The sequence below is a fragment of the Cololabis saira genome, chromosome 14 (assembly GCF_033807715.1).
Source record: "Cololabis saira isolate AMF1-May2022 chromosome 14, fColSai1.1, whole genome shotgun sequence".
NCBI lineage: Eukaryota > Metazoa > Chordata > Actinopteri > Beloniformes > Belonidae > Cololabis > Cololabis saira.
In genome coordinates this window covers 2,540,946-2,566,778 of record NC_084600.1, presented here as the reverse complement: position 1 = coordinate 2,566,778, position 25,833 = coordinate 2,540,946, and the positions used below count along the sequence as shown (strand labels likewise).

At 42.7% G+C, this 25,833-nt stretch overlaps 1 protein-coding gene across 1 annotated transcript in view; it reads left to right on the top strand.

Moving 5' to 3' along the window:
• Positions 1-25,833, top strand: part of pdlim4 (PDZ and LIM domain 4) — a 64,648-nt gene that overhangs the window by 25,366 nt on the left and 13,449 nt on the right. The window contains exons 3-5 of the mRNA XM_061739405.1: positions 1,730-1,811; positions 16,900-17,237; positions 23,172-23,329. Coding sequence (XP_061595389.1) covers positions 1,730-1,811; positions 16,900-17,237; positions 23,172-23,329 — 578 coding nt within the window. The remainder of the gene's footprint in view (positions 1-1,729; positions 1,812-16,899; positions 17,238-23,171; positions 23,330-25,833) is intronic.

The following is a 25,833-nucleotide window of genomic DNA, read 5'->3' as shown; positions in this document are numbered from 1 at the left end:
TCACCAACGCCGTGCCAGCTGCAGACCCATGAGCTCATCTCGCTGCGCGTCAGCCGTCCGCCCCGCTTGACAAATGCCTGCACACACTTGCATTTAATCTTTTTAAGTCTGTCAATGGATGGAGGGCAGGATAATGAAGAGAAGGTACATGTACAGGCTTTTTCATCAGCCCGATGTCCTGGTGTTGCCCTTTAGGCAGCTTAATGCTTTTGTGCTCAATGGACATTACTATGGCAACGAAAACTGGATGAGCCAAGGAATCTTCCTTTTTGAATGGTGTCATCAGCAGCACACTTTTAGTTTTACCATTTATTTATGCTTTTATTTCACTTTTTTATTAACCCATGTACTGTCTTTGGGTCAAAATGACCTAATTTTCCCTTCCTTCCTTCCTTCCTTCCTTCCTTCCTTCCTTCCTTCCTTCCTTCCTTCCCCCTGCTCTCCTTCCTTCTTCCCTTCCTCTTTTCTCCCTTCCTTCCTTCTTTCCTTCCTCCTTTCCTTCCTTCCTCTCCCTTCCTTCCTTCTTTTCATCCTTCCTTCCTTCCTTCCTCTCCCTTCCTTCCTTCTTTTCATCCTTCCTTCCTTCTTTCCTCCTGCTCTCTCCTTCCTTCTTCCCTTCCTCTTTTCTCCCTTCCTTCCTTCTTTCCTTCCTTCCTTCCTTTTTCCCTTCCTTCCTTCTTTCCTCCTGCTCTCTCCTTCCTTCCTTCCTTCCTTTTCCCTTCCTTCCTTCCTTCCTTCCTTTTCCCTTCCTTCTTCCCTTCCTCTTTTATCCCTTCCTTCCTTCCTTCCTTTCTTTTTTCCCCCTGCTCTCCTTCCTTCTTTTCTCCCTTCCTTCCTTCTTTCCTTCCTCCTTTCTTTCCTTCCTCTCCCTTCCTTCCTTCTTTTCATCCTTCCTTCCTTCCTCTTTTCTCCCTTCCTTCCTTCCTTCTTTTCATCCTTCCTTCCTTCCTTCCTTCCTTTTTTCCTTCCTTCTTCCCTTCCTCTTTTCTCCCTTCCTTCCTTCTTTCCTTCCTCCTTTCCTTCCTTCCTCTCCCTCCTTCCTTTTCATCCTTCCTTCCTTCCTCTTTTCTCCCTTCCTTCCTTCCTTCTTTCCTCCTGCTCTCTCCTTCCTTCTTTTCTCCTTTCCTTCCTTCCTTTTCTCCCTTCCTTCCTTCTTTTCATTCTTCCTTCCTTCCTTCCTTCCTTCCTTCCTTCCTTCCTTCCTTCTTTCCTCCATTCTTCCCTTCCTCCTTCCTTGACCTGAACAAGCACAAGGGTTAAGTGTATGCAAATGTTGGAAATTACTCTAAATCTAAGTGATAATGACTTAATGTCTTAGAGAGGAGTATGACAAGTTATTTTATCCCATTCTAAGTGTAAAAACCTGTCGTATTAAATTCAAAAACTTGTCCACCACATTATGACTCGCAGACCCGCAGAGGGGGTGTTAACAGCTAACATTGGAAAGCAGTGGTGAGATATTATGGGAAGCTAAAATCATCATCATCTTTCCCAGCTTAGTCATTCCACAAGGATTAGGGAAAGTAGCTACAGGTTTTTTTTCTTTTTTCCAGTCATTCACTTAGAAATAATTACACTCAACACTGGGGCCTTCTGTGGAAAACTGTCAGCAAATAAAAATCCGTCCCTCTCAACAGAAAATGGCAGCACGCTCCATTGCTCGGGTGTTAAGTGACACAAAATTGATCTGACTCTTTTTCTCTGTTCTGTCATGGGTGTATTCTTTCAGATCGGGATCCGGAGATAGAGTGTGGTCGCCAACGCTTAGTGAAGACGGCAAGACAAGCCCTTACATGGAGCCTGACTCTCAGGTAACCACTGTTTGTTCTGGATTTCCTCTAATCACAAGTCACAGGTGTTTCGTGAGAGAATCTGCTTTACTCGGATTACTTCGACTGAGACTTTATCAGAGCTTCTGTCAATCTCACTTTCAGTTCCTTTTAAAAGTTTGTCAAGCCTTGGTGGAAACGACAATAAACATGTGACACCTGATCCTGATAGAAACAAAGAGATCCCCTTGTCTGTTCTTTGAAACTGACTTTTGTAGTCTGTCTGCATTCATTCGCTGACAAAGATGGCTGGTTTATGTAACTCAGTCATGAACTGTACATAAATCACCCCTAAGTGTTAAGTTCCTGTGTGTCCCAAGTCACTTCTGTTGTTACACCTGCAGAGTACAGTTTGGTGGCTTTGGCTGGCTTGTTTATACGCTAAACAGAACCTGTAGAAACGGGTCCAAAATGCAGTATGCGAGTTGCATGTACACTGTCTCTCACTTGCTCTTCGATGAGATAATGCATCCCTCTGTTAACTGTAATGGTGTTGAAATAGTGTGGCGATTGTTCTCTAAATGTATGAACTGCCAACAGGATATTCACGGCATGATGAACTCTAGCAGATGATATTTTCCAACCCTTCCATTTCTGGCAGACGAGTGCGTTTCTGAGCCCAGAGAGAATGAGAGAAGTGTGTTGTTTAAGCATGTGCTCACATAGGTCCTGAGTATGAAGACTGGGGGACGGAAACGGACAATGAGCGTATTGAATCTTGGATGTGAGCGACTTCCATTTGTCAAGTATTGTGCTGCGGAGTCTGGACTGTGTGTGTGTCTGCAGCTTTAATAAGAATGTGACATCCTACTAGAAGCTTTGAGAGATAGAGACTACAGTAAGGACAGCGATGGCATTTTGAAGATTAAGAAATTGTCCCAAATTGTAGGAAAATACATTCTGGTCAAATTCTCATGGGTTGCTTGTGGTTTATAGCAAATGATTTCACTACAGGGATGTTTTAGCTTCCCAGGCGGCTTTAAACTTTTAAGTGGCCTGTCAATAAATTGGCGCGTAGTGCTGCTGCGGGTTTGGTATTTTGTGCGTTTGAATTTTCTCTACAACACAAGAAAATATGACTCTGTTAAAAGTTCCCAAACGATGCTTTTATTCAGTGGTTTCCAACCAGGGCTTCCTCTCCCCCTAGGGTGTGCACCGAGTTTTCATAGCTCAGGCTTTCAGAATATGTTTTGCACATGCACAAATTCAGAACACATTTACTGATTTTTATCAAAAGTCCATTGATGGCTTTCGTAAACAAAGGTGTGGACAGACTTGTGCATTTCATGAAACTGTAGGGAGTAAAAGAAAACTAAAAGTACCGCTGTCTCCAACTATGGAGCCCCAGCTGACTGATTTGTTTCATGAGGAGACAAATCTCACGGACACAATTAAGTCTCATTTCAAGGATGTTTGCGTGCTCGCCACATGAATCATGAATGTTGGAACCTTGAGGATGTGGAATATTTCAACCGTGGTGATGCTGAGCTCGCTCTCTGAAGGTGATTTGGCTGCTAATAAATATTTCCAGGCAAATGAAGATAAAAAGATTTTGATTAGCAAACGAGGCACTGGTGAACCCAGACTCAGTTTCAGATTATTTTGCCATCCAGCACTATTTAGGAAATGGAAACGGACATCAGCACCCTTGTAGCGGCCCGGTCAGGCGGGGGAGAGATTTGTCCGTCAAGACTCCTCTCCCTGGTCCTGCCCCTTCTCAACCTTTTCCCGACCCTGAACCTAACCTGGGGCTTGCTGATTGGGCCGGACCTTCAGGAGCTGCATGCTGGCCTGCGGTCCCCACCCCCGGTCATCCCGTTGCTGCTTCCACCTGCCTGCGGACCCCACCCCCGGTCATCCCGTTGCTGCTTCCACATGCCTGCAGTCCCCAGCCCTAGTCATCCCGCTGCTGCTTCCACCTGCCTGCGGTCCACACCCCCGGTCACACCCTGTTGCTGCTTCCATCTGCCTGCGGCCCCCAACCCCGGTCATCCCGCTGCCGCTTCCACCTGCCTGCGGCCCCCAACCCCGGTAATCCCATTGCTGCTTCCACCTGCCTGCTCTGCTGTTTACGTCCCCGACTCCCCCAGTCTGGCCCTCGGCAGGAGGGTCCCCCCTCATGATCCAGGTCCTGGTCCAGGTTTCTTCCCTCCTAAAGGGGAGTTTTTGTTGCCACTGTTTGGCTTAAGGTTTTTCTCCCACTAGGGGAGTTTTGCCATTGTTTATGTAGTAATTGCTCGGGGGGGGTTATGTTTATGTTCTGGGTCTTTGGAAAGCGTCTAGAGACAACATCTGTTGTATTAGACACTATATAAATAAAATTTAATTGAATTGTAGCACTAAAAACACAAGCATCTATCCGTCACAAACATCGCACCTGACACCTCATCCATGACCAGGGGAATGTAAGCTCTGAGTGGTCAGTATATGTATATTTTTTTTATTTATGGACATAATAATAATAATAATAATAATAATAATAATGTGACTCATAATTCTAGATAGGGGTGCAGACAGTTTTTGGAGAATGTTGGTGAGGAAGAAGTGCAAAGAACTCTTTATATATCTTTTATAAATATAGTTGAGCATGGTGAAAGGGGCTCTGCTTGGGGGTAATACTTCTCCTTGAATCCCCCTCAGCCCTGGACTTTATCTCTCTAACATCTTATCCAGCCTTTCCTTTCTCCTTAATTTAAGCCTAACTACTCTCTGGTGTCTCGTTTGACAAAATGGACCTGGGCAGCTGGAAACCACCAAATCAGGGCCACTTTAGTATCACGCTCAGGTGGATCCTTCTTTGCATGAATGAAGGAAACATCTGCCCCCTGGGGTCACAGAAAAACACCAGAGATCTTTATTTCCTGCTACAAGCAGATGCAGATGACAATGCTGATTGTTCCTAGTGGAAACAATATGTGCGCAACAGCACCGACCATTCCTCACATCAACTGACCCAAATGCGATGTGATGCATTTACCCCTCAGTTTGTCCAATGAGGAACTACTTTGAACAACATAGGTAGAAATTTACTTTACCCACTTGATGAACCAGCGATTTCTGCGACTTGAATTGATGCATCGCTCATTTAAAAACAACAGCATAATGATCTGGCCTTTAACATTGTAATTCATGCCAAAGTGGCATACCTGTCTTATTAGGGTGATTACTGAAGCCCATTTTCTTCCAGAAATACCAGCAAAAGAAACTCCAGATCCACCGAGGCCTCCTTGAAGGCATTGTGTATTTGACAAGTCTCCTTTTTTTTTTATTTGTGAACTCTTTAACCAAATGACGATGCTGGAAATTCCAGCCCCACTTGAGGGAATCGGCTACTGAACAGGAAGTGACACATGGAAGTTATGAGGTGTTTCCTTTCACCTTGGGAACATGGGAGATTCTCATAAAAGTGAAAAAGGAAATTACATATTTTTGGCTGTACACCAACTATTGATATGGCTGTTTCTGTGGCGACTGTTACAGTTGTGTTGTCGGGAGGGGGGGGGGATTCAGAGGGACGGGGTGATGCATGTCTACGGAACTGTGTTAACTTCTTGGCAAGACAGTCCAGTTTACCGGATGTCGTACACAACTTCCTGAAATAGAAATAATTGTGTTAGAGAGGCAGCAGGGATGAGGTAATGATAAGGTGTCATAACTAACTTTGTAGCTCTGACAACCATTTTGGCTGAAAGGGAGTGTAGGGTTTTGGGCGTTTTTCCCCTGAACATCAGAGAGTTGGACAGCTTGCACACTAAAAGGAGTACTGCTCTACAACAATCCTCAACTCCCTTTTAATGGATGATTTTTGAAGTCGGTCTTTTTTTCTCTTATCTACATCTCCATGAATCTGTCCTGTGACAAATTAAGTTCACCTCAGGAGCGAATTCTTACACGTTAGTTTGTTTGAATTGGTCCAAATCGTTTGAGTTCGTCAACCTGAACCAATCGACTCCTCCATGGGTTTCTTTTCATGCAGAAAAAAATTTAAATCATATTGAAATGCATCACTTCAAACCATGCAAGAACATCCTCTCTGTTTAGTGGTTGGATATGTTTGCTGCTAGAATCCAAAACGTAGATAATGTGGATTATACAGTGTTGTGCTTGTTATATGACATAGTAAACCTATGCAGATGCATCGTCCTTCTAGTGATTTATTAATATTTTATTCATCACTCTTGCCAGATACTTTTACTAGGAAAAAGAAAGCAGCTACAGTTGAGGAGTCATGTCAACGAGTGTCAGGGGCTGACAGGATTAATTGTAAAGTAAAGTGGCGTGTTCGTCAGCTGAAGATATGTCATATCACGATAAAGTCCAGTGATTCAAGGCCACTAGTTCTGTTTGGTTATGTAAAGCACTTTGAATTATCATCTCCATGAAATGTGCTATACAAATAAACTTGCCTTGCCTTTGAGATCTGCACCAGAATTCACCAGAGGGTCCAGTCGCACTGATCTGTACCCCGGTGCCAATAATGGGTTCATATCGGGCAAAACAAACTACACGCAGGAACACTAGGAAAATCTGCATTGTTAAATCAACTAAGCTCTGAAGGCCGGAGGTGACCAGAGGTGTTCTAGCAGTGTTCAGTATGAGGAAAATACGGAGGAGTATTAGGGCCAGGCAAGAGAAAAAAAAATTTGAGTGGAAGATTTTTTTTTTATTGTGCACTTCGAGAAATAAGATGAAATGTTGAGAAAAAAGTCGAAATTTCGCCTTTTTTCTTGACATTTCGACTTTTTTCTCAAAATTGTATTTCAACATTAATCTCGACTTTTCGACTTTTTTCTTAAAATTTCGACTTTTTTCTCGACATTTCGACTTTTTTCTCGACATTTCGACTTTTTTCTCAAAATTCAGCTTCAACACTAATCTCGACTTTTCGACTTTTCTCTCGACATTTCAACTTTTTTCTCAAAGTGCATAATGAAAAAAAAATCTTCCTCTAAAATATTATTTTAATTTTTCTCCTGCCTGACCCCAATACTCTTCCGTAGGAAAATGTTTGTTCTCTTACACATTTTAATGCTTCTTGATCATAACGGCTCTGTAAACATATTCTGGTAAACTCCAGAAGTGAAATAGATGGCTTGTAAATGAGCATCTTCTGGGCTCTTTAAGCTGCTTAGCTTCTTCATAAATGGCAAATGATATGTTTGAGTTTTTATTTTTAAGGCGGCATTAGAAAAAATTTAATAAAATCATACCCTTTTCTACTCCAATGTAAATTTTATTTTCCTTTCTCTTGATTCAAATGTTCTCAATATTAAATCTCCTTAGTTATTCCTACTTCAGAGTCTTTTTGTGGTGTGTGTGGTGTTTTTTTTTTTTTTTTCTTGATTTAAGAATAAATCCAGCTGAAGCAACAATATGATGCAATGGCCAACTTGTAGTACAACTTATAAAGCCAAGTTTGGTTTTTTTCTGGGAAGTGCAGTGCAGTGGCTGCTTAATGCACTGGCAGGCTGAAACCTACAGCTCCCTTTTGCGCACGAAAGATTTCAATAGAACATACCTCTCGTTTTTGCGAATAGTTATTTTGCCTTTGCGTCTACAATATTACCACTGGGTCGTCAGCTTCTCTTTTGGATCATTTCCTTGCAGCAGTAAAGGAATACCATCACTTAATGGTAATATAGAAAACCCCTACACTTGAATTACTCAGTCAGTGGCAGATTCAAGTGGGCGGAAATGGCTGCAGTCAGTCAAACAGCATTTTCTTTGGCACAGACTGTCAGAATGCCTTTGGTGGCAGCGAGCCCATTATTATAGTGATAGCTATTGTGGCTGAGCACCGTGGTCCTGTGGAAAGAATGAGCCGTCACAATGCGGAAGCTGCGAGCTCTGGATCTCACCTCACCCCGAGTTTCAGCCTCGGCCCTGGACCTGGACCTGGACCTGGCAGCTGAAACAGAAACAGAGTTCTTCAAACTAACATTAACAGGAGCTGACAGACAGTCCTCGCATGACTTTTACACCATAATTCTCTCTGCTTGGAACCGCATTTTACTTTTGTCTTTAAAAGTGTGTGCATGACACACATTTTGTTTTATGAATGGAACAAGATGATTGCTTTCCAGTATAAGTCATTATTAAGCAGTTGGCTTCTAAAAAATGCTAAATAAAGTTCAAAGTTGTAAAATATGTATATTTATGAAAGGGGGAAAAAGGCTCAGAGAGCCTGATACTATTGTGTAATGAACAGGATTAAGTCCAAGTTCAGCAGAGCAGCAAAGCCTGGAGGGTTCTGCAGTTCTGCCATTATTCACAATGCAGGCCTTTTTAGATCTCTGACCTGTGACCCCTCTTATTTGGTTGTTTGTGTTCAGTAATTTGCCTCTAATTCCCAGAAATGTCCAAATCAGACATAGGGGTTTTCTAAATGGAGCTTTTCCTGCTCTGCTTGGCTGTCAGCAGGATGTTGAGTCTCAGAGATCAGTCTGTTACTGACGGCCCAGAGTCTGCACCTTCCCAGGCTCACAGATACACAACATTCACAGATTTCCATCCTTCGTGTGTTTTTTATTTTGTCTTTCAACTCCTCCACCATCCATTGTAATAGCTGGTTAAAAGATGATGCTCTTCAACTCCTGTCACGCTCAGTCTTTATTTCTTTTTTATTGAACCATTTAATAGAACATTTGTATTTATTAAGAATAAAGTCAAGATTTTAAGATTGGAGCAATGATGCATTGTGGTTTTTCAGAATGACATGTAATATTACATTAAATGCCTGAACTTGTTTCATTTGAAGCTTTTCGCTCACTTCTTAAAAACCGACAACGAAAATCCTTTCGGCAGTGCCTGTGTTTTTTAAACTACATGTGCCCTTGTTCTTAAATTTTAAATTATTTCTGAGGTTGTTGTTTTTTTGCATGTTATTGAAGTCACCACTATTGCACTTTATTTGCTAAACAGTTTGCACTCTCATTTTAATGTTTATTACAAGATTGCTGTTATTTGTGTGTGGACGTGTGCTGCTGCCTTCCTTGGCCAGGTCACCCTTGTGAAAGAGGTCTTGACCTCAATGGGTCTTTTTTATCTGGTTAAATAAAGGTGAAATAAAATGAAAAGTGAAAAGATATATTTTTCTGTAAATACATACTTTTGTAATTTTGGATCTGGAACGGCCTTGGACCAATGCAAGTCTGTGCTGGAGACTTTTTTTTTTTTAAGCATTGCTAATTTGATTCCAGCTCAAGTGGTGCTTCATAAAAATCCCCGTGGTAGGAAGATTTTGTTACACGAATAATTTCAAACTGGAAACTGGCAAAGTATATCACATTTTGGTAAATTGGAGCACAGCATTCCACTGTTTTGTTCCATTTCCCCGCAGCAGCAGTAGTTAACTACCGCTCTCTGTTGTCTCGTCTCTCGCGCCTCTGCATCTCCTCCCAAACGAGACACTCCGGGCCGGACCCACGCAACCGTAAAGGGGGCTGGTTTGTGTTTGGTTAGTGGTGCAGATCGCCATGTGAAAAGCTTAATTTCGAATGTCCAGAGGGATTAAACCATGCAGGAGGCCGCAGAGACGGAAGTGGTGTGTGTAAATGTGTGCATTATGACTTTTTTGTGTTGAAGTTGTGTATACGAGTCTCTGGTGAAACAAGCAGGCTGAGGTCTCAGTCCAGACATATGATTTCAATTAAAACTCTCCACCTTTTCCCCACCCCCCATCCCTTTCTGCCCTCATCTGTCCACCACTCGGTGGCCAAATGTCTCCCCCTCAAGCTCTAGTTAATCACAGTAACTTTTAGTCAAGTCGATGAATGGAAGACCGCAGTGTATCTTGGCTCAAACCATTTCAGTCACACATTACTGTACATGGTGTATAAGTTAATTAAAACAAAAAAAACAACCTACAAATGCATGCAATAACAAATTCCCTTTCCTTTTCTTTGACTGTGTCTCGTCACGGCTCACTCCGTGACTGCCTGCTCTTATAACCTGCCAGTTTTCTTGAAGCTCGCGCCATGCCTGGTTACCACTGTGAAAACAGGTTGGTGAAATCAGACGGCTGCCTGGATTTATGAGCAGGCGACTGTTTGTTCTCATACTGGATTCCACTCTTTTCCCCCCGATCTTTGGATGTCCTTTTTTCAGTTTCTCTGTCTCTGAGCCAGCAGGAATGCATTCATGATGTAGGAGAAAATGAAAATTCTCAAGCCGGAGAAATGGATTGCTTCACATGTGGTGTGTTTCAACAGTCTTGTTCAGTTTCTGATTGAAGCCGCTTCTATTTTTCAAATGTTTTGACTTTATTATGAGATGAGAGTAAAATGACCAGATGAATTGGCTTAAAAAGGGATTAAAGAATAAAGTGACTGTCACCTTTTAAAACAAAATCCCCATTAAACCTACAAAGTCCAGTTGTAAAATAGAAGTCTTTTTAACAAGGACGTTTTGCTAAAAGCTGATTTTGTGTAATTTAACGAATCTGAGCCGCTGTACCATCCATTTCTAACAACTTCCAGGTCCCAAATGTTACCAACCTGGCATTTTTAAAAGTCAGCCACCAGATGTGCAGCCTTATAAATCTACCAATCGTCAAATATCCGTCGAGCAGACATGCACAGCCAGGCAGGGAGGAGAAGAAAAAGAGAATGATTTGAGAGGGGGGTTTAGTTAATTTGAAACAGATGGAGTCACACCAGCTCATACAGGTGTTTGTGAGACTGAGAGGGAAAATTGGGAGATTCTGACGTCACAAACGTACACAAAAAGGCTCTTACGTAATACATAGTAGCGCTGATTTGGGATGGGGGTGATGGAGAAGTTGATGAGTAGTATTTTTATCAAGATGATGTGCTGAACCCCACATTTGTTCCCCAAGATCATTAGCAGATTATGCCCCAGTTCCAATCCCCCCCCCTAGTCTTACTTTTCAGCCCTACCCCCTAAATTTTGCGCATTCCCGTGAGGGTAGTGGTGTCCCAATTCCTCTTTTCACTTATGGGTAGTGGCTTAAACGAGTGTTAGGGGGCATCAATCTAGCCCTTCAGAGTGAGGGATTTCACATGCACCCTAGCTGATCTAGGGCCAGAAAAATTTCCCAGAATGCTTTTCGTCGTCATTTGCGGACTGAATAAAAAAAAAAACATGGTGGACATATTCACATTTAGTGAATAAAATCAATATTTTGAGTTAGTTTCTGCATAAAAATGCGGTTTGATTACATTTCTAGCGAGAAATATATATTTTACTTTCATAATATTCACTCAGTGAATGTACATAATCACTCGCTTGCCCGTTGTTGCAAAGTCTTTTTCAAACCTCGCCAGAATAAAGGCTGATTTATGGTTCCGCGTTACACCAGCGCAGAGCCTACGGCGTAGGTTACGCGGCGATTTAACGCGGAACGATAAATCACCGGCGGCTCTTCTCATCCCGAAAACATTGGATTTCTTAACCTGGGATAAACTGAGCCCAGGTTGGGGATCTTAACGGTTACTTTTACGCCTGAAAAAATATTAAAACTTAAAGTGGCATATTAACAGCGCTACAGCTGAAATTAAAACAGCTTCTAGCTCTGGACTTCCTGACATGGTGTGACGTATGTGCAAACGTAACTACGCAGTCGCTTACGTACCCGAACGTAAACCACGCAGTGACGTAGCAAGCAAAATTTATGGGTGGTGCTGAAAAGTAGGGGTAGTGGGAGACTGGGAGTATTGGGACTGGGCCCTGAGAAGATTTCAAGTGCCCTAAAATGTGTGGCTTGAGTTTTAGGGGTAGTGGTAGAAAGTAGGGGGTGTATTGGGATTGGCCCTATGACTAAGCAAAACTAAGAACTGTACATAGCTGAATGTAGAAGGACGCCAAGAATTTGTCTCATCAATCCAAAAGGCATTGATCAAGATGACTTAAGGTTTATTCAGTTTTGAAAAGAAGCATATGTTTGCTTTTTTTTTTTTCCCCAAGAGAAGAGGTTTTATCTCAGAAACCCTTCCAAACAACTCATATGTTGCTTTTGTTTTTCTCTTTTTTTCTTCCTCCGTCTGACCTTGGGGTAAACTTCTTCCACTTGAAGTCGTTTCGAGTGTTTTTCTATTTGTGAATGATCTCTCATCGTACAATCGTATCGCAGGACGACTGATGCTAAATGGTTTGCAAATGGCCCCATAACCATTCCTAGATTGATGAACAGCAGCAAGTGATTCTCTACCGTCATTAACAATGTATTTTCTTCTTTGTGTAAACACGCTGCTGAACAGTCCACACCAGCAACCTGCCAAGACCTCTGCCTTTTAGAGGCGCTCACAGCTGCTGATCTGCAGCCCCTGGTTGCTGTTTGCTTTCTTCATTCCTATCAAAGTAGTACGGATATCTTTTGCAACACAGATCCTTTGAATTCAGGCATTACCTGTGAACATTTTGGTGCCTTTTATTTGGTAGGAGCTCTCTTTGATTTGCACCTACACTGATCTGTTTTGGCAGTTTTTTTGATGATTCTCTAAAGTCTCAAATACACACAGCACAAGTACAGCCCCAAAACGTTGTTGTCTAAAGGCCCTGACACACCAAGCCGACTGTCGGCCGTCGGGCCATCGATGAGCGTCAGTGCACGAGAAGAGAAACGGAAGTGACGAAAGCAAAGCTAAGAAAGCAAATCTCTTTTCTTCTTCCACAAGCTGAAGGCCAAGGGCTGATAACGCCAGTGCCGATTCTTTATTCTTACGCATTGTGGTAGCCAGAGTGGTGTGGAAATGTGGTGTGAATATGAAGCCTATTTGTTTTGTTTACGGCTTCCCAGAGCTTCCGGTTTTCCCTTGTTTTTGAGTGAATACAGACTACCGCTGCCTGCTGGTATGGAGGGGAATTACCTCTCACGCATGCGCAGAACGTACGTGCTAGTTGCCGTTGGGTGTCGTCTTTGCGATGTGTCTAGTGCTTGTTTTTGAGCCCGATCCAGCCCGACACAGGCGACGCGAGGCGACACAGCAGTCGGCCGACAGTGGGCGACGTCGGGTTGGTGTGTCCTCGGCTTAACACAAGTTAATTTATAACAGAACATTCTGAATCGGAGATAACCAGATCTATTATTCTTTTGGATACTTTTCTTTTTGCCTTGTTTTGTACCGATCAGAATGATAAACGTGGTGTCTTTCCATCAGGCCATAGCAGGCGCATGTAACATAATCCCTTATCGTGGATTTCCCAATACTTGCTTCTATTATTCTGAGCACAGACGTGAGTAGGCTTGTCTGGTGGTGTCAGTTGTTCTGATTGTTATCAGTTCTTATCTGGAGATAAGAACTGGTTAAAATATGATAGATGAATATTGGTGACAAAGACATGTGGGGAGCTCTAGCTTTTAAAAAAACATAAAAGCCCCCCCCCCCCCCCCCAACTAGCAGGGCCAGTTTCACCTGACCTCCATAAACATTATCATCTGTACACATTTTAAATTGTATTTCATTTTACTTTTAGAATAATCACTCACCTCACTTGAAAAAAAAAAAAAGCAATTATTGTATAAAAGACTTAAAGGGTGTGTTAAACCTTGAAAGTCCCATCGTCTGTGCAAAGAAGGCTAAAGATAACAAGAAGGATCTGGTTGAGCCTGTTTGTCTGTTGTGGGAATCAGGCTTTGGCGTGTCTGGTTTACGTGGTGCTGCAGGGACGTGGGTGTTTCCTATTCCTGCCTAAACATGGTGCAGCTTTTCTTTTTTCTTTCTTTTTTGGTAAAGTTGCTCTACAGTAAATGCTGACTCCCAGCTTCTTGGGCCTTAACCATATGTGTCTGTTGGCTGATATTGCATGTGTTCATCTGTTTTTACGGCCATATGTTTTCTGAAGACTAGGTGGTGTTAAATTTCTTGAAAGTCATCAGTTATGAGTGCGGGACACAAGGCTAGGACAGAGGAGAAGAGGAGAAGAGACACATTGAGAAGTCCTGATTGCAGAAGGCGTTTGTGAATGTCTTTGAGTTTGCACGTGTGTGGTCCAGACGAAGGCCCAGTACAGGATGACATGTAGCAGATCCATCTGCTGAAAAGACAGGGGTCCGGCCCGGAGAGGCAGTGAACCTCCACCACCTGTGGCTAACGGGATTGAAACTATCCCAAAACACACATTCACACACACGTGCACGGACACACAGTCAGACCAGCGGGCCGCCACCTCAACAATCTGCTTCCCATCTTGCTCGTACGGCTGTACAGCTAAACTTATAAACTAGGGCTGGGGATCGATTCAATTGTCAAGAATCGATTCCGATTCTTAAGATTCAGAATCGATTATCAAGATTTGATTCGATTCCGATATTGATTTGGGTTAGTGTTATTAAAACTTTTTTTGAGCTGTTGCCTGAATTATATGACTGTAGTCGGAGCCGCCTGGGAGATTTGCGAGACCCTGTGCGAAATGGCGGGGGGGGGCCCTCGCGCGTGAGCGTAGCGATTGGGTTTTTCGGGTCGGATTGAGTGTCTATATGTGCAATTTTAACTCTCCAATTAGCAAAATACTGGATACCTTCCCCTGCCTCATCATCATCTCTTGCCTCGACACAACGACCACGGCTGCTTGAGACCCGGTCGGATCAGTGATTTTTGTAACAAATTTATCAAACAAGCCTTTCAGAGAGGCATTAAACTCTTCCATTTTCTTTAGTTTTTTTCTTTTTTCATCCCCTGATGGAAATTTCCTGAATCTGTTCTCGTTCTCTCGACATTGTGTGACAGTTTGTTCCAACTCCACCGTCTGGATCAGAGCAGCTTGTGTCTGCGCTTGGTCTGATCAGTTGCATTGAACAACAGACAAGCGCATCATTGCACATATATTTATTGATATGCACAGACTAGTACACATTTAGGTCTGTAATGGAACGTGTCTGATATTTATAAGGGAAAAAACGAAAAACAAAAACGAAAAAAAAATAAATAAATTTGGGAAAAAAAAAAAAAAAAAAAAACACACAACGGCCCATAGCGCGAGGCCCCTTGGGGCGCGAGGCCCCGTGCGGTCGCACGGCTCGCACACCCCTTGCGGTGGCCCTGACTGTAGTTATGCAAAATATTACTACTAGTATTATATTGAGATTCAACAGCAATTATTGGCAGCTAATGATGCTGTAAGGACCAATCACCTCCCAGAATGCTGATAGAACTGCTTTCAGAAACATCGTGGGTCAGAATTATCAAACGGATCCAGGGAGGAAACAGAGACGGATGAAATAGGTTTTATTTTTTCCCACATTCCGTTTTTATTTGTTCCATTTTCAGTCTATTTTGGTTTTTAATTTTCAAGCATTTGGTTTTTAGCATTTTTTGCAAATGTAACCCCAAGACAGTTTATAAAGTAATGAAATATAGACAATTTATGCAATTATAACCTAACACTTTAATGTTTTCATACCTTTAAACATATTTAAAGGCAAACACATGGCACCAGTTATTCTCGTGTCCAACAAAACATTCCTTTTTTGGGGATAAACAAAAAAATAACCAAAAGTTGTAATGTAATGATGAAAAAAAAAAAAAACGATCTTTAGACATATGAATCGATTTTTAGGAATTAATATGAATCGATTTTAGAATTGGGAAATCGATTTTTTTTTTTTTTCAACACAGGCCTATTATAAACAAGTTCCTCCATCTCCGTTGAAATGTTTTACGGCCTGTAGCTGGGATAATGTGCTACCCTGTTCAGTCATTCAAAACCGCCAGCTATCTTTTGAAATTCAAAGCTCTCCAGCGCTATCAGAAGTGGTGACATAAGCGCAAGCGTTGCAATAAACCCGTATCTGTCCCGGTCCGTGCTCCGAGTGCTCCGGGGCAGACGAGCCGAGCTGGCAGCCAGGGTTATCTCCGAGGACAATGATGTCACCTCAGTGTTTGTGCAAACGCAGGACGAGGGCACTGACCTCAGCATAAACACGCTCGCTAAGTGCCCGCTGGAATAACGTAGGTGTGTGAAGCATCTGCCCCGCATTAGTCCACCAGATCTGTCAGTTATATGGCAGGAATCTCCTCTCCTAAAGCATGTCAAAAAGAAATGTTGGTCCTTTTTTGAAGTATCTTCCCTCTGCCAGCATCCGCATACTTCTCAGGTCAGAGACGATGTAGCTAGCGAGGAAATTCAATATTTACTTCACAAGTTAATTTGTTTTGACAGAAACATCTGCTGCGATTCCAGCGCAAGCTGCCTTTTCTTTTCTTCACTGTATGTGCAGAAATTAGCCCCGCCGGTGTGAACACTCACTCATGTTGCTTGTGAGGATACTTTGTGGTTGCTTTCAGTCACTGCGTTTCCATGCATCAATAACCCTTTTAAAACCCGAATATTAGCAATAACCCGGTTTTGCACTGCCATGTAAACACCAATAACCCCTTTTGAATAACCCAAATTTGCTCATATTCGGATGGAACGGATCGGTGCAGCGTCCACAGTTATGCGGTCGATGTACCGGACCGTCGTGGTGAAGGAGCTGAGTCGAAAGGCGAAGCTCTCGATTTACCGGTCAATCTACGCCCCTACCCTCACCTATGGTCATGAACTTTGGGTAGTGACCGAAAGGACAAGATCGCGGATACAAGCGGCCGAGATGAGTTTCCTCCGCAGGGTGGCTGGACGCTCCTTTAGAGATAGGGTGAGGAGTTCGGTCACCCGGGAGGAGCTCGGAGTCGAGCCGCTGCTCCTTCACATTGAGAGGAGTCAGCTGAGGTGGCTAGGACATCTGTACCGGATCCTCCCTAGGGAGGTGTTCCAGGCATGTCCCTCCTCCCTAGGGAGGAGTTCCAGGCATGTCCCACCGGGAGGAGACCCCGGGGAAGACCCAGGACACGCTGGAGAGACTATGTCTCTCGGCTGGCCTGGCCAGGAGCTGGAGGAAGTGTCTGGGGTGAAGGAAGTCTGGGCATCCAATTCCGTCATGATATTCTCCATGCGTCGCTGGTTTGATCCAAATATCCCAAATGATTAATTACCATGTAAATGGTATATTCCGAATGTTTCAGTAACCGAAATATTAGCAATAACCCGAATTTTGACTGCATGTAAATGTAGTCAGTTTTTTTTTTTTTTACTGATTTATCTTGTTAACCTTCTTTTCTTTCTCTGTTTCCAGAACTTCCGGCCCATCACCAGCGGGTACGGCGGTTACAGTCGTAAGCCTTCGTACACCCCGGAGCCGCAGCTCCCGCCCCCTCCGGCTCCTCAGCCCACGTACCTGAACAACGGGCACTCCAGACCCAACAACGGCCACAGCTACGTGCACGGCAACGGGACCGGGCCCGGGCACGCCCAGTACAACAACCCGGCCGGGCTTTACACCCAAAACAACAACCCGGCCGGGCTTTACACCCAAAACAACAACCCAGCCGGGCTTTACACCCACAACGGCAGCAACGGCGACCGAGCCCTGCCCAGCAAGATGGGAGGGCTCAGCCTGAGCGCCACACACAGGTGAGACGCTCCAGACCGGATTTAAGAGCAAATGGAAACTAGATTTAACCACAATTACCGCATTGGCCCGAATATAAGACTGTGTTTTTTGCATTGAAATCAGACTGAAAAAGTGGGGGTCGTCTTACATTCGGGGTCTAGACGTTACACCCATTCACAACGCTAGATGGCGCCAGATATCTTTAAAGCGAACCCCTGTCACGAAGAAGAAAAATAAAAATAGCGGTAGCACAAAGAAAAAGAAAAAATAGCGGTAAGAAAGAAAATGGAAAAAAATAAGAAGAGATAACAGAAGATGGAGAAACGTAGCGACAATCTGGAGAAAAGTGGGTGGAAGATCAGCGGGTTAACCGGCAGCTGAGGAGAAGATATGATGCAAACTTCAAGATGATGATTTGAATGAGGCAAAATAACATGCTTTTTCTCTCGAATATATTGTTATAATAATTTTTTTCAGATGTACCGTAATTATTTTCTGTATAAAAATTGAATTTGGTGTTCAAAAAGTCTTTTTTGAAACTTGAGTCTTGAAAAATAGGGGGTCGTCTTATAATCAGGGTCGTCTTATATTCGGGCCAATACGGTAATGGTTTAGTTGGCTTAAGTGGATCAGTCTGAGCTGAATGGGAGGTTTATTGTGCATCTTCAGATCTAAAAGAATTTCAATCCAGCATTGAAACTTTAGATATCCAACTGAATGAATGAATTAATTAATTAATTGTTATTTATTAATGTGTCATACACCTCTAAGGTGCCAAGCTTATAAGGGCTTACAAGACACAGATAGACTACGCCAGCAAACAAACATCAGCTGCGTACAAACAAAAACACAAAATTATAAATTCCACTTATACATTACAGATCAAATTACAGATCCTTTCTCAGTTTCCATATCATTTGTCCTTTCTCTGTTTCCAGGCTCTCTTTATAAAGGTAGCTAAAAGCTAAAAGGTAGCGAAAACCTCCTCTGAAAAACCATTCCAACTTCATCCTCAGTCCAAAACAACTCAGGTTTACAATCTTGGTTTTTCTGAAATAAAAGCTGCCTGGCTTCATCATGTAATGGACAATAAAACAAAAAATTAAGTTCATCCTCAACAACATTTAAATCACAAACACTACATAATCTTTCCTCTTCAGGAACAGAGTTATCTCTACGGAAGAGTATTAGGACCAGGCAAGAGAAAAAAAATTTGAGAGTGGAAGATTTTTTTTTGTGCACTTCGAGAAAAAAGACGAAATGTCGAGAAAAAAGTCGGAATGTTGAGATTAATGTTGAAATACAGTTTTGAGAAAAAAGTCGAAATTTTGTGAATAAAGTCGAAATTTCGACTTTTTTCTCGACATTTCGACTTTTTTCTCGAAATTGTATTTCAACATTAATCTCGACTTTTAGAGTTTTTTTTTCTCGACATTTCGACTTTTTTCTCGAAATTCTGCTTCAACATTAATCTCGACATTTTCAATTTTTTCTTGACATTTTCACTTTTTTCTCAAGTGCATAATGAAAAAAAAATCTTCCTCCTCTAAAATATTATTTTTATTTTTCTCCTGCCTGGCCCTAATACTTTTCCGTATATATCCAACTGAATGCTTAATTTAAAAAAAATCTATAAAATTGCTCTTCATCCTGGAGTAAATATTGGGCTTTTATTCAGAGCCGTCATTAGGACTGTGAACTCTTGTTTACCATGTTCTTCTTTAACAAAAGAGCTTAAAGAAAATCAGATATGTATTTCTTTTCTTTTTTTTCCTGTTTTGAACCTTTTAAGAACAGCAAACGGTGGGCTTTCTCTCTGCCATAGCTCTTAACTCCAGTCTGTTGAGGCTTATCGGCTTTCAAGATATCTTTCCTTGAGCCGTCCCAGATCAGCCTCATTGCACACAAACCGCTGTGAGAAACTCTCACGAGAAAAAAGTAGTAGTGCATCTCCAGCTACTGCTCCTAAAATCCATCAAACTTTCTGTTAAAACTTGGCCAGTTATGATTTTTTTGGTTTTAAAAAAGCATAGAGCAGAAATGTACACGTTGCAGATGTAGGTATGTGCACGCGGGCCGGCTCCTGCGAGGACGGTGGAACAGATGCTGACTCTCTGGATTCCTCCTGACGCACCTGCACATGTGGACTGGAAAAGCCATTTGTTTTGGCGCGTCCCCTCCAGCGAGCTGTAAACGTGTGTGTTTAGTGTCTCAGCGAACATCCTCTCCAGCTCTCCCAGTTCCTCTGGATGAGACTGTTGATCCGCGCTCACGTTCCTGCAGGGGAGGCTTGAGACTAACACGCCATTACGTTTGTCTGAATCTGCAGCGATCTGTCAGCAGTCCAACTCGTCATCTCCCCCGAGGTCGACGGTTTAAAACTTTAAGGGGGATGGATGAACATGGAGACCAGTGTTGGGCAAGTTACATCCAAAATATAATACATTATATATTACTAGTTACTGTCATTTGAAAGTAATTAGTTATATTACTATATCTGAATTGTAATGCGTTACACTACTTGTGTATTACTTTTGAGTTACTTTCAACAAAATAGCAAAAAAAGATAAATCTTGTCCCACTGGCAGATTTTTCTACTTATTTCAAGTGAAAATTTACTTGAAACAGGTGAAAATTGTCAAATAAGTTATTTTTCTGGTGTTATTTTTCTGGTGATGACTCTAAATGTTGAAATAGCAGTAAAACCACATTCATTGATGAAATGACATAAGGGATGGAAAGGAGGGATGGCAGTTTTACAGGGGGGGATGATTTGGACTGTTTTTATTTCAGGGGGGGATGATTTGGACCGTTTTTATTTCAGGGGGGGATGATTTGGACCGTTTTTATTTCAGGGGGGATGATTTGGACTGTTTTTATTTCAGGGGGGATGATTTGGACCGTTTTTATTTCAGGGGGGGGGGATGATTTGGACCGTTTTTATTTCAGGGGGGATGATTTGGACTGTTTTTATTTCAGGGGGGATGATTTGGACCGTTTTTATTTCAGGGGGGATGATTTGGACCGTTTTTATTTCAGGGGGGATGATTTGGACTGTTTTTATTTCAGGGGGGATGATTTGGACTGTTTTTATTTCAGGGGGGATGATTTGGACCGTTTTTATTTCAGGGGGGATGATTTGGACTGTTTTTATTTCAGGGGGGATGATTTGGACCGTTTTTATTTCAGGGGGGATGATTTGGACTGTTTTTATTTCAGGGGGGATGATTTGGACCGTTTTTATTTCAGGGGGGGTGATTTGGACTGTTTTTATTTCAGGGGGGGATGATTTGGACCGTTTTTATTTCAGGGGGGGATGATTTGGACCGTTTTAATTTCAGGGGGGGTGCCATCACATCACCCCTCATCCCCCCTCAACTCGAATACTGCTCACACGGAACTCAGAACTTCTTCATAAATAACTCCCAGAGAGAAAAAAAACACCAGCAAGCTAACAAACAAACCAATGTTTCTCTCAGAGTTAACAAAACGTACCAGCAATCAACAACTCGCAGCTGTTTTAACCTCTCCTCCTGATGGGCTGCAGGTGTGGTTTAAGGCTGATTTATGGTTCCGCGTTACACCAACGCAGGCCATACGCCGTGGGTTACGCGAACTACTGCGTACCCTACGGCGAAAGCTCTGCGTCGATTTAACGCGGAACCATAAATCGGCTCTCACAGCGCGACTGACTGTGAGCCCGGCTCCTGCTCCTCGCCGGGCGCAGCTCCTCGCCGACTCCGCGCTCATATATATTTAATAAATGTATAAAGCCCATATATTAATAAAGCCTCACTTGGCCGAGCTCTAACGCTGAGACCATGGTAGATTTAAGTTACACGCGGACACGCCGCACTGTTGACTTTTCCCTGCCGGCTCTGCTCACTGGCTAAACAGTCCCCACACAAACAGTGTCCATCGGCGCTACGTTCCGCCGCGCCGCGTTCCCAACGCTTTTTTCTGTTGTCGGGATGTCTCGCGGACGCGGTGTTGGTGAATTCTTTAAAAAACAACAGCTAAACGGGTTAAAATGCGTTGTAACGTGCGTTACTTAGATTGTAACGAGTAAAATATTACCGAAAATGTATTAGTAATGCGTTATATTACTGCGTTACAGCAAATAGTAATACATTACTGTAATTGCGTTACTTTTGTAAGGCGTTACCCCCAACACTGATGGAGACCCTCGGTGCTAAGCTCCTCTGATTGACGCTTCAATCACGGGGAAACTGATCTAAAGTTACATCTTGTACTAAAAACAGCCGAAGGATAAGATCTTAACTGTTCTAAAAGGAAAGGGAAGTAGTTTTTTTTCATGCTTTTTAAAAATGTTTATTATTCTTTAGTCCATTATTCTTCCCTTCATTGCAAGACTTTTAGTTATCAAGTGATAAATCCTCTATAGAAAAACTTGACAGCAGCAGGTAGGACACAAATACTGGAAAACCCAAAACAATTCCAACTACATTTTAACAAAACGGAATCTGACTTTTAGCCTGACTGCAATCACCACGGCCCTTAAGAACGTAATGACCCTTTCCAGCTGTTTCACAGCTGGAAGGTCCCTGGTTCAATTCTCACCGGGGACGCTCTGGGTGCTAAGTGTGTTACGGGCCAATCCCAATACACCCCCTACTTTCTACCACTAGCCCTAAAGATGAGTAAGGCCCTTGTAATGTTCCCTAGGGATTGGGACACCACTTGCTACGTCACTGCGTGGTTTACGTTCGGGTACGTAAGCGACTGCGTAGTTACGTTTGCACATACGTCACACCATATCAGGAAGCCCAGAGCTAAAGGCTGTTTTAATTTCAGCTGTAGCGCTGTTCATATGCCACTTTATTAAGTTTTAATATTTTTGATGTTTTCGGAGAAGAGCCGCCGGCTCGGGAGCTGATTTATGGTTCTGCGTTGGTGTAACGCGGAACCATAAATCAGCCTTTATTCTGGCGAGATCTGAAAAGACTTCGCAACAACGGGCAAACGAGTGATTATGTACATTCACTGAGTGAATATTATGAAAGTAAAATATATATTTCCCGCTAGAAATGTAATTAAAACGCATTTTTATGCAGAAACTAACTCAAAATATTGATTTTATTCACTAAAAAATGAGACATGTCCGCCATGTTTTTTTGCTTGATTCAGTCTGCAAATGATGACGTAAAGCATTCTGGGAAATTTTCTCTAGCCCTCGGTCGGCAAGTCAGCATCTGAAATCCTTCGCTGTGAAGGGCTAGATTCATACACACTAGCCCTCGTTATGTCCACTAGCCCTACATGCAAAGAGGAATTGGGACACCACTACCCTTACGGGAACGTGCAAAATTTAGGGGTAGGACTGAAAAGTAGGACTAGGGGGGGATTGGGACTGGCCCTAAGTTCCCCCATGACTTCAGCGCCCTGGGTGGGTTTGGTGAAAGGCCTTTCTGTGTAGAGTTTGCATGTTCTCCCCGCGTTCCCTTGGGCCTGCTCACTCCTCCAGTAAAGGAGGAGACCTGAGCTCAGTGCAGGGCAATGCCCAGGACTGACTTAGGTAGGAGCACAAAACAATCAGGATAAAAATATTTAAAAAGAAAACCGTAATGACCCAAATCAGGAAAAAACCCAACAATGAAACCAAACACATTTCACTAGCAGAGCACAGAATTTCATTAAACCCATCGCACGCCAGGAACTGGAAGACAACGTTAGGTCTGTATAAAGTCGGCTGAACTCTCTCACAGCAGTGGCTTTAACTTGAAAGGTTTTATTGTGTTAAAACTCAGCTAATGGTGCATTTGGCGCTATAAAAGTTCAGAAGACATTAAAACAGATAAAGGGCTAGGGTCGTGTTCTTATTGAATAACAAAGGAAGTGTATGTTTGTCACTTGTCCTGTCGTCATCGGTCAGATTGCAGTGCAAGAGTATTTCTGACACTGAGCCCGCCGGTTTCCTGTGTGTTTGTTTTCAGCCCGGAGCCTCCCCCTCAGTCCCCTGTGGGCCGTAATGGGTTTGATCCGCAGTCTGATGTCTACAAGATGCTGCAGGACTACGAAGAACCCATCTCTGAGCCCAAACAGTCCGGCTCCTTCAAATACCTGCAGGAGATCCTGGAGGCCGAGGATGGAGGTAATTAATATGTTTGGCAGCGCGATATGGATTAAGTCAAAGTTGCAGTGGAACCACCTGCATCCACACTAAGATGCTTTACACAGAATCTTGCTTATGCTGTCTCTTGCCAAGGACCAGTAGAACAACAACAGGATTATTACACTCACACACACACTCATACCCACACACATACATACACATAGCCACATAGACATATACACACACACACACACTCACGCACACACACATATATATATTCATACATGCACACATACACACACATAGCCACACATATGCATACACACACACACACACTTAGCCACATATACACACTCTCACACACACATACACACACACACACACATACACACACATACACACACACACACACATACACACACATAGCCACACACACACATACACAGCCAAACAAACATACATACAAACACACACACATACACACACATACACACACATAGCCACACACACACATACACAGCCAAACAAACATACATACAAACACACACACACACACACACACATTATCATATACATACACGCACTCACACACATAGAAATACACACTGGCTTGTTCACCTGCATGCTTGCTCTGTAGTTTTGGGGGTTAGGTAGCGTTAGCTTAGCTCAGACTGTGATCAGATCTCGAGATTTGGGTCGATTGCTGCTCGTGTTTTGGTCGGCTCCGTGTCGGTTTTGTTTTTTGTTTGTTGTTTTTGTTGCAGATTTCCAGTGCTTGACGTGAGGCCTCCGTGTGTTCTTGCTTCATGGAATGGCAGGGGATGTCACCCCCCCCCCCCCCCCCAAAAAAAAACAACAGTCCACTTGATTTATGAAATAAACATGTGATTATGTCCTCCTGCCTCCGTGCGATTCTCACACACCATATATGTAAACGCTGCACTTCTGAGAATAGATTCCTCCTATGCAGATGAGGCTTGTGATTCCTCTCCCTCTCCCTGACTGTGATGAGCTCCTGTGTCTCACTGGCATAGTTTTCCTTTTATAGAAAAACTCAGCAAGCTTTGAGGACAGACGGGAGCAGCGAAGGGAGAGCGAGAAAGGGAGAAAGCAGATACAAAAGGAAGCAGGAAAATAATGGAGTGCTTTGGAATTGCCAATGCAGGGATGATCATGCAGGGGAGGGATGTTTTGGTAAGACGGGTTTACTGCAAAAACAGCTTCACAAAAGACAATAAAGTGAGAAATATTGCCTTCCTGTCTGGCCACTTGGCATTCCAGCATTTAAGGAGGCGTCATGTGATGCTGACGGCAGCAGAAGGTTAATCCGTGGAACTAAAAGGTTCTTGACGCGGGGCAAAAGTTTAAGGGGAAGTCGAAATGAGCCGAGTGTTTTAACGTCGACTCATGGACCTGTGATCAGACAGCACAGGTCATCAGTGATTCATGTTCTCCTCAACCTCAGTCACTCTTCCCAGCTCTGGGGGCTCAGTCTTAGTCACGGCATCAGCGTCTCATTTTTAAGATTGCAGTTAACTCGTCTCAGAATAGGCAAAAAAATGTGCCAGTGCTTGTCGAATGAATCCAAGAATTCTTTCCAAGCAAGAGTAGTCAAATGCGGTTTGGGGGTTATTGAGCTGTGGTGAGCAAGCTGGGCTTCTCCCTACACACAAATATGGAGGTGAGGACACTGGCTGACGTCTCCTTTTTCTTTTTTTTTTACTATTAAGTTTTCTGTTTGATTCATTGGCAAAAGTGTCAATAAAAACAACCCATGCATGAAAACACTTAAAACATCATGAAATGATCTATTGACGAATAAAGCAGCTGAAGTGAGAGAAGTTCTCCCAGTACTGATGGACTAAAACCATTAAAAGGACTGTCTCTTGTCCAGAGGTGTCAAGTAACGAAGTACAAATACTTTGTTACCTTACTTAACTAGAAATTTGGTTATCTATACTTCACTGGAGTAATTATTTTTCAGACGGCTTTTTACTTTTACTCCTTACATTTTCACACAATTATCTGTACTTTTTACTCCTTACATTTTAAAAACAGCCTCGTTACTCTATTTCATTTCGGCCTTTAAAAAAAAACTATCCAGTTAAATTGCTCCATCCGGATAGAGTGAATTGGGTTGTGGTTGGATGAGAAGTATAAACATAATACCATTCCGACACCCTATTGGTTTGTACGCGTCTGCTCTCTGAAACACATGTTAATGCTCAATAGTACACATATATGGTTCTTAATATATTTGCATTATACTAAGATGAATTCATTTTCAATGGCTTTTGTCCTTAATGGCTTTTTTCCCCCTTACATTACTTTTACTTTTATACTTTAAGTAGTTTTGAAACCAGTACTTTTATACTTTTTTATACTTGAGTAAAAAACTTGAGTTGATACTTCAACTTCTACAGGAGTATTTTTAAACTCTAGTATCTATACTTCTACCTGAGTAATGAATGTGAATACTGAAGACACCTCTGCTCTCTCTTGGCTTTTAGCTTTGGAAAGTGATGAGTTGACTGACACGTTAA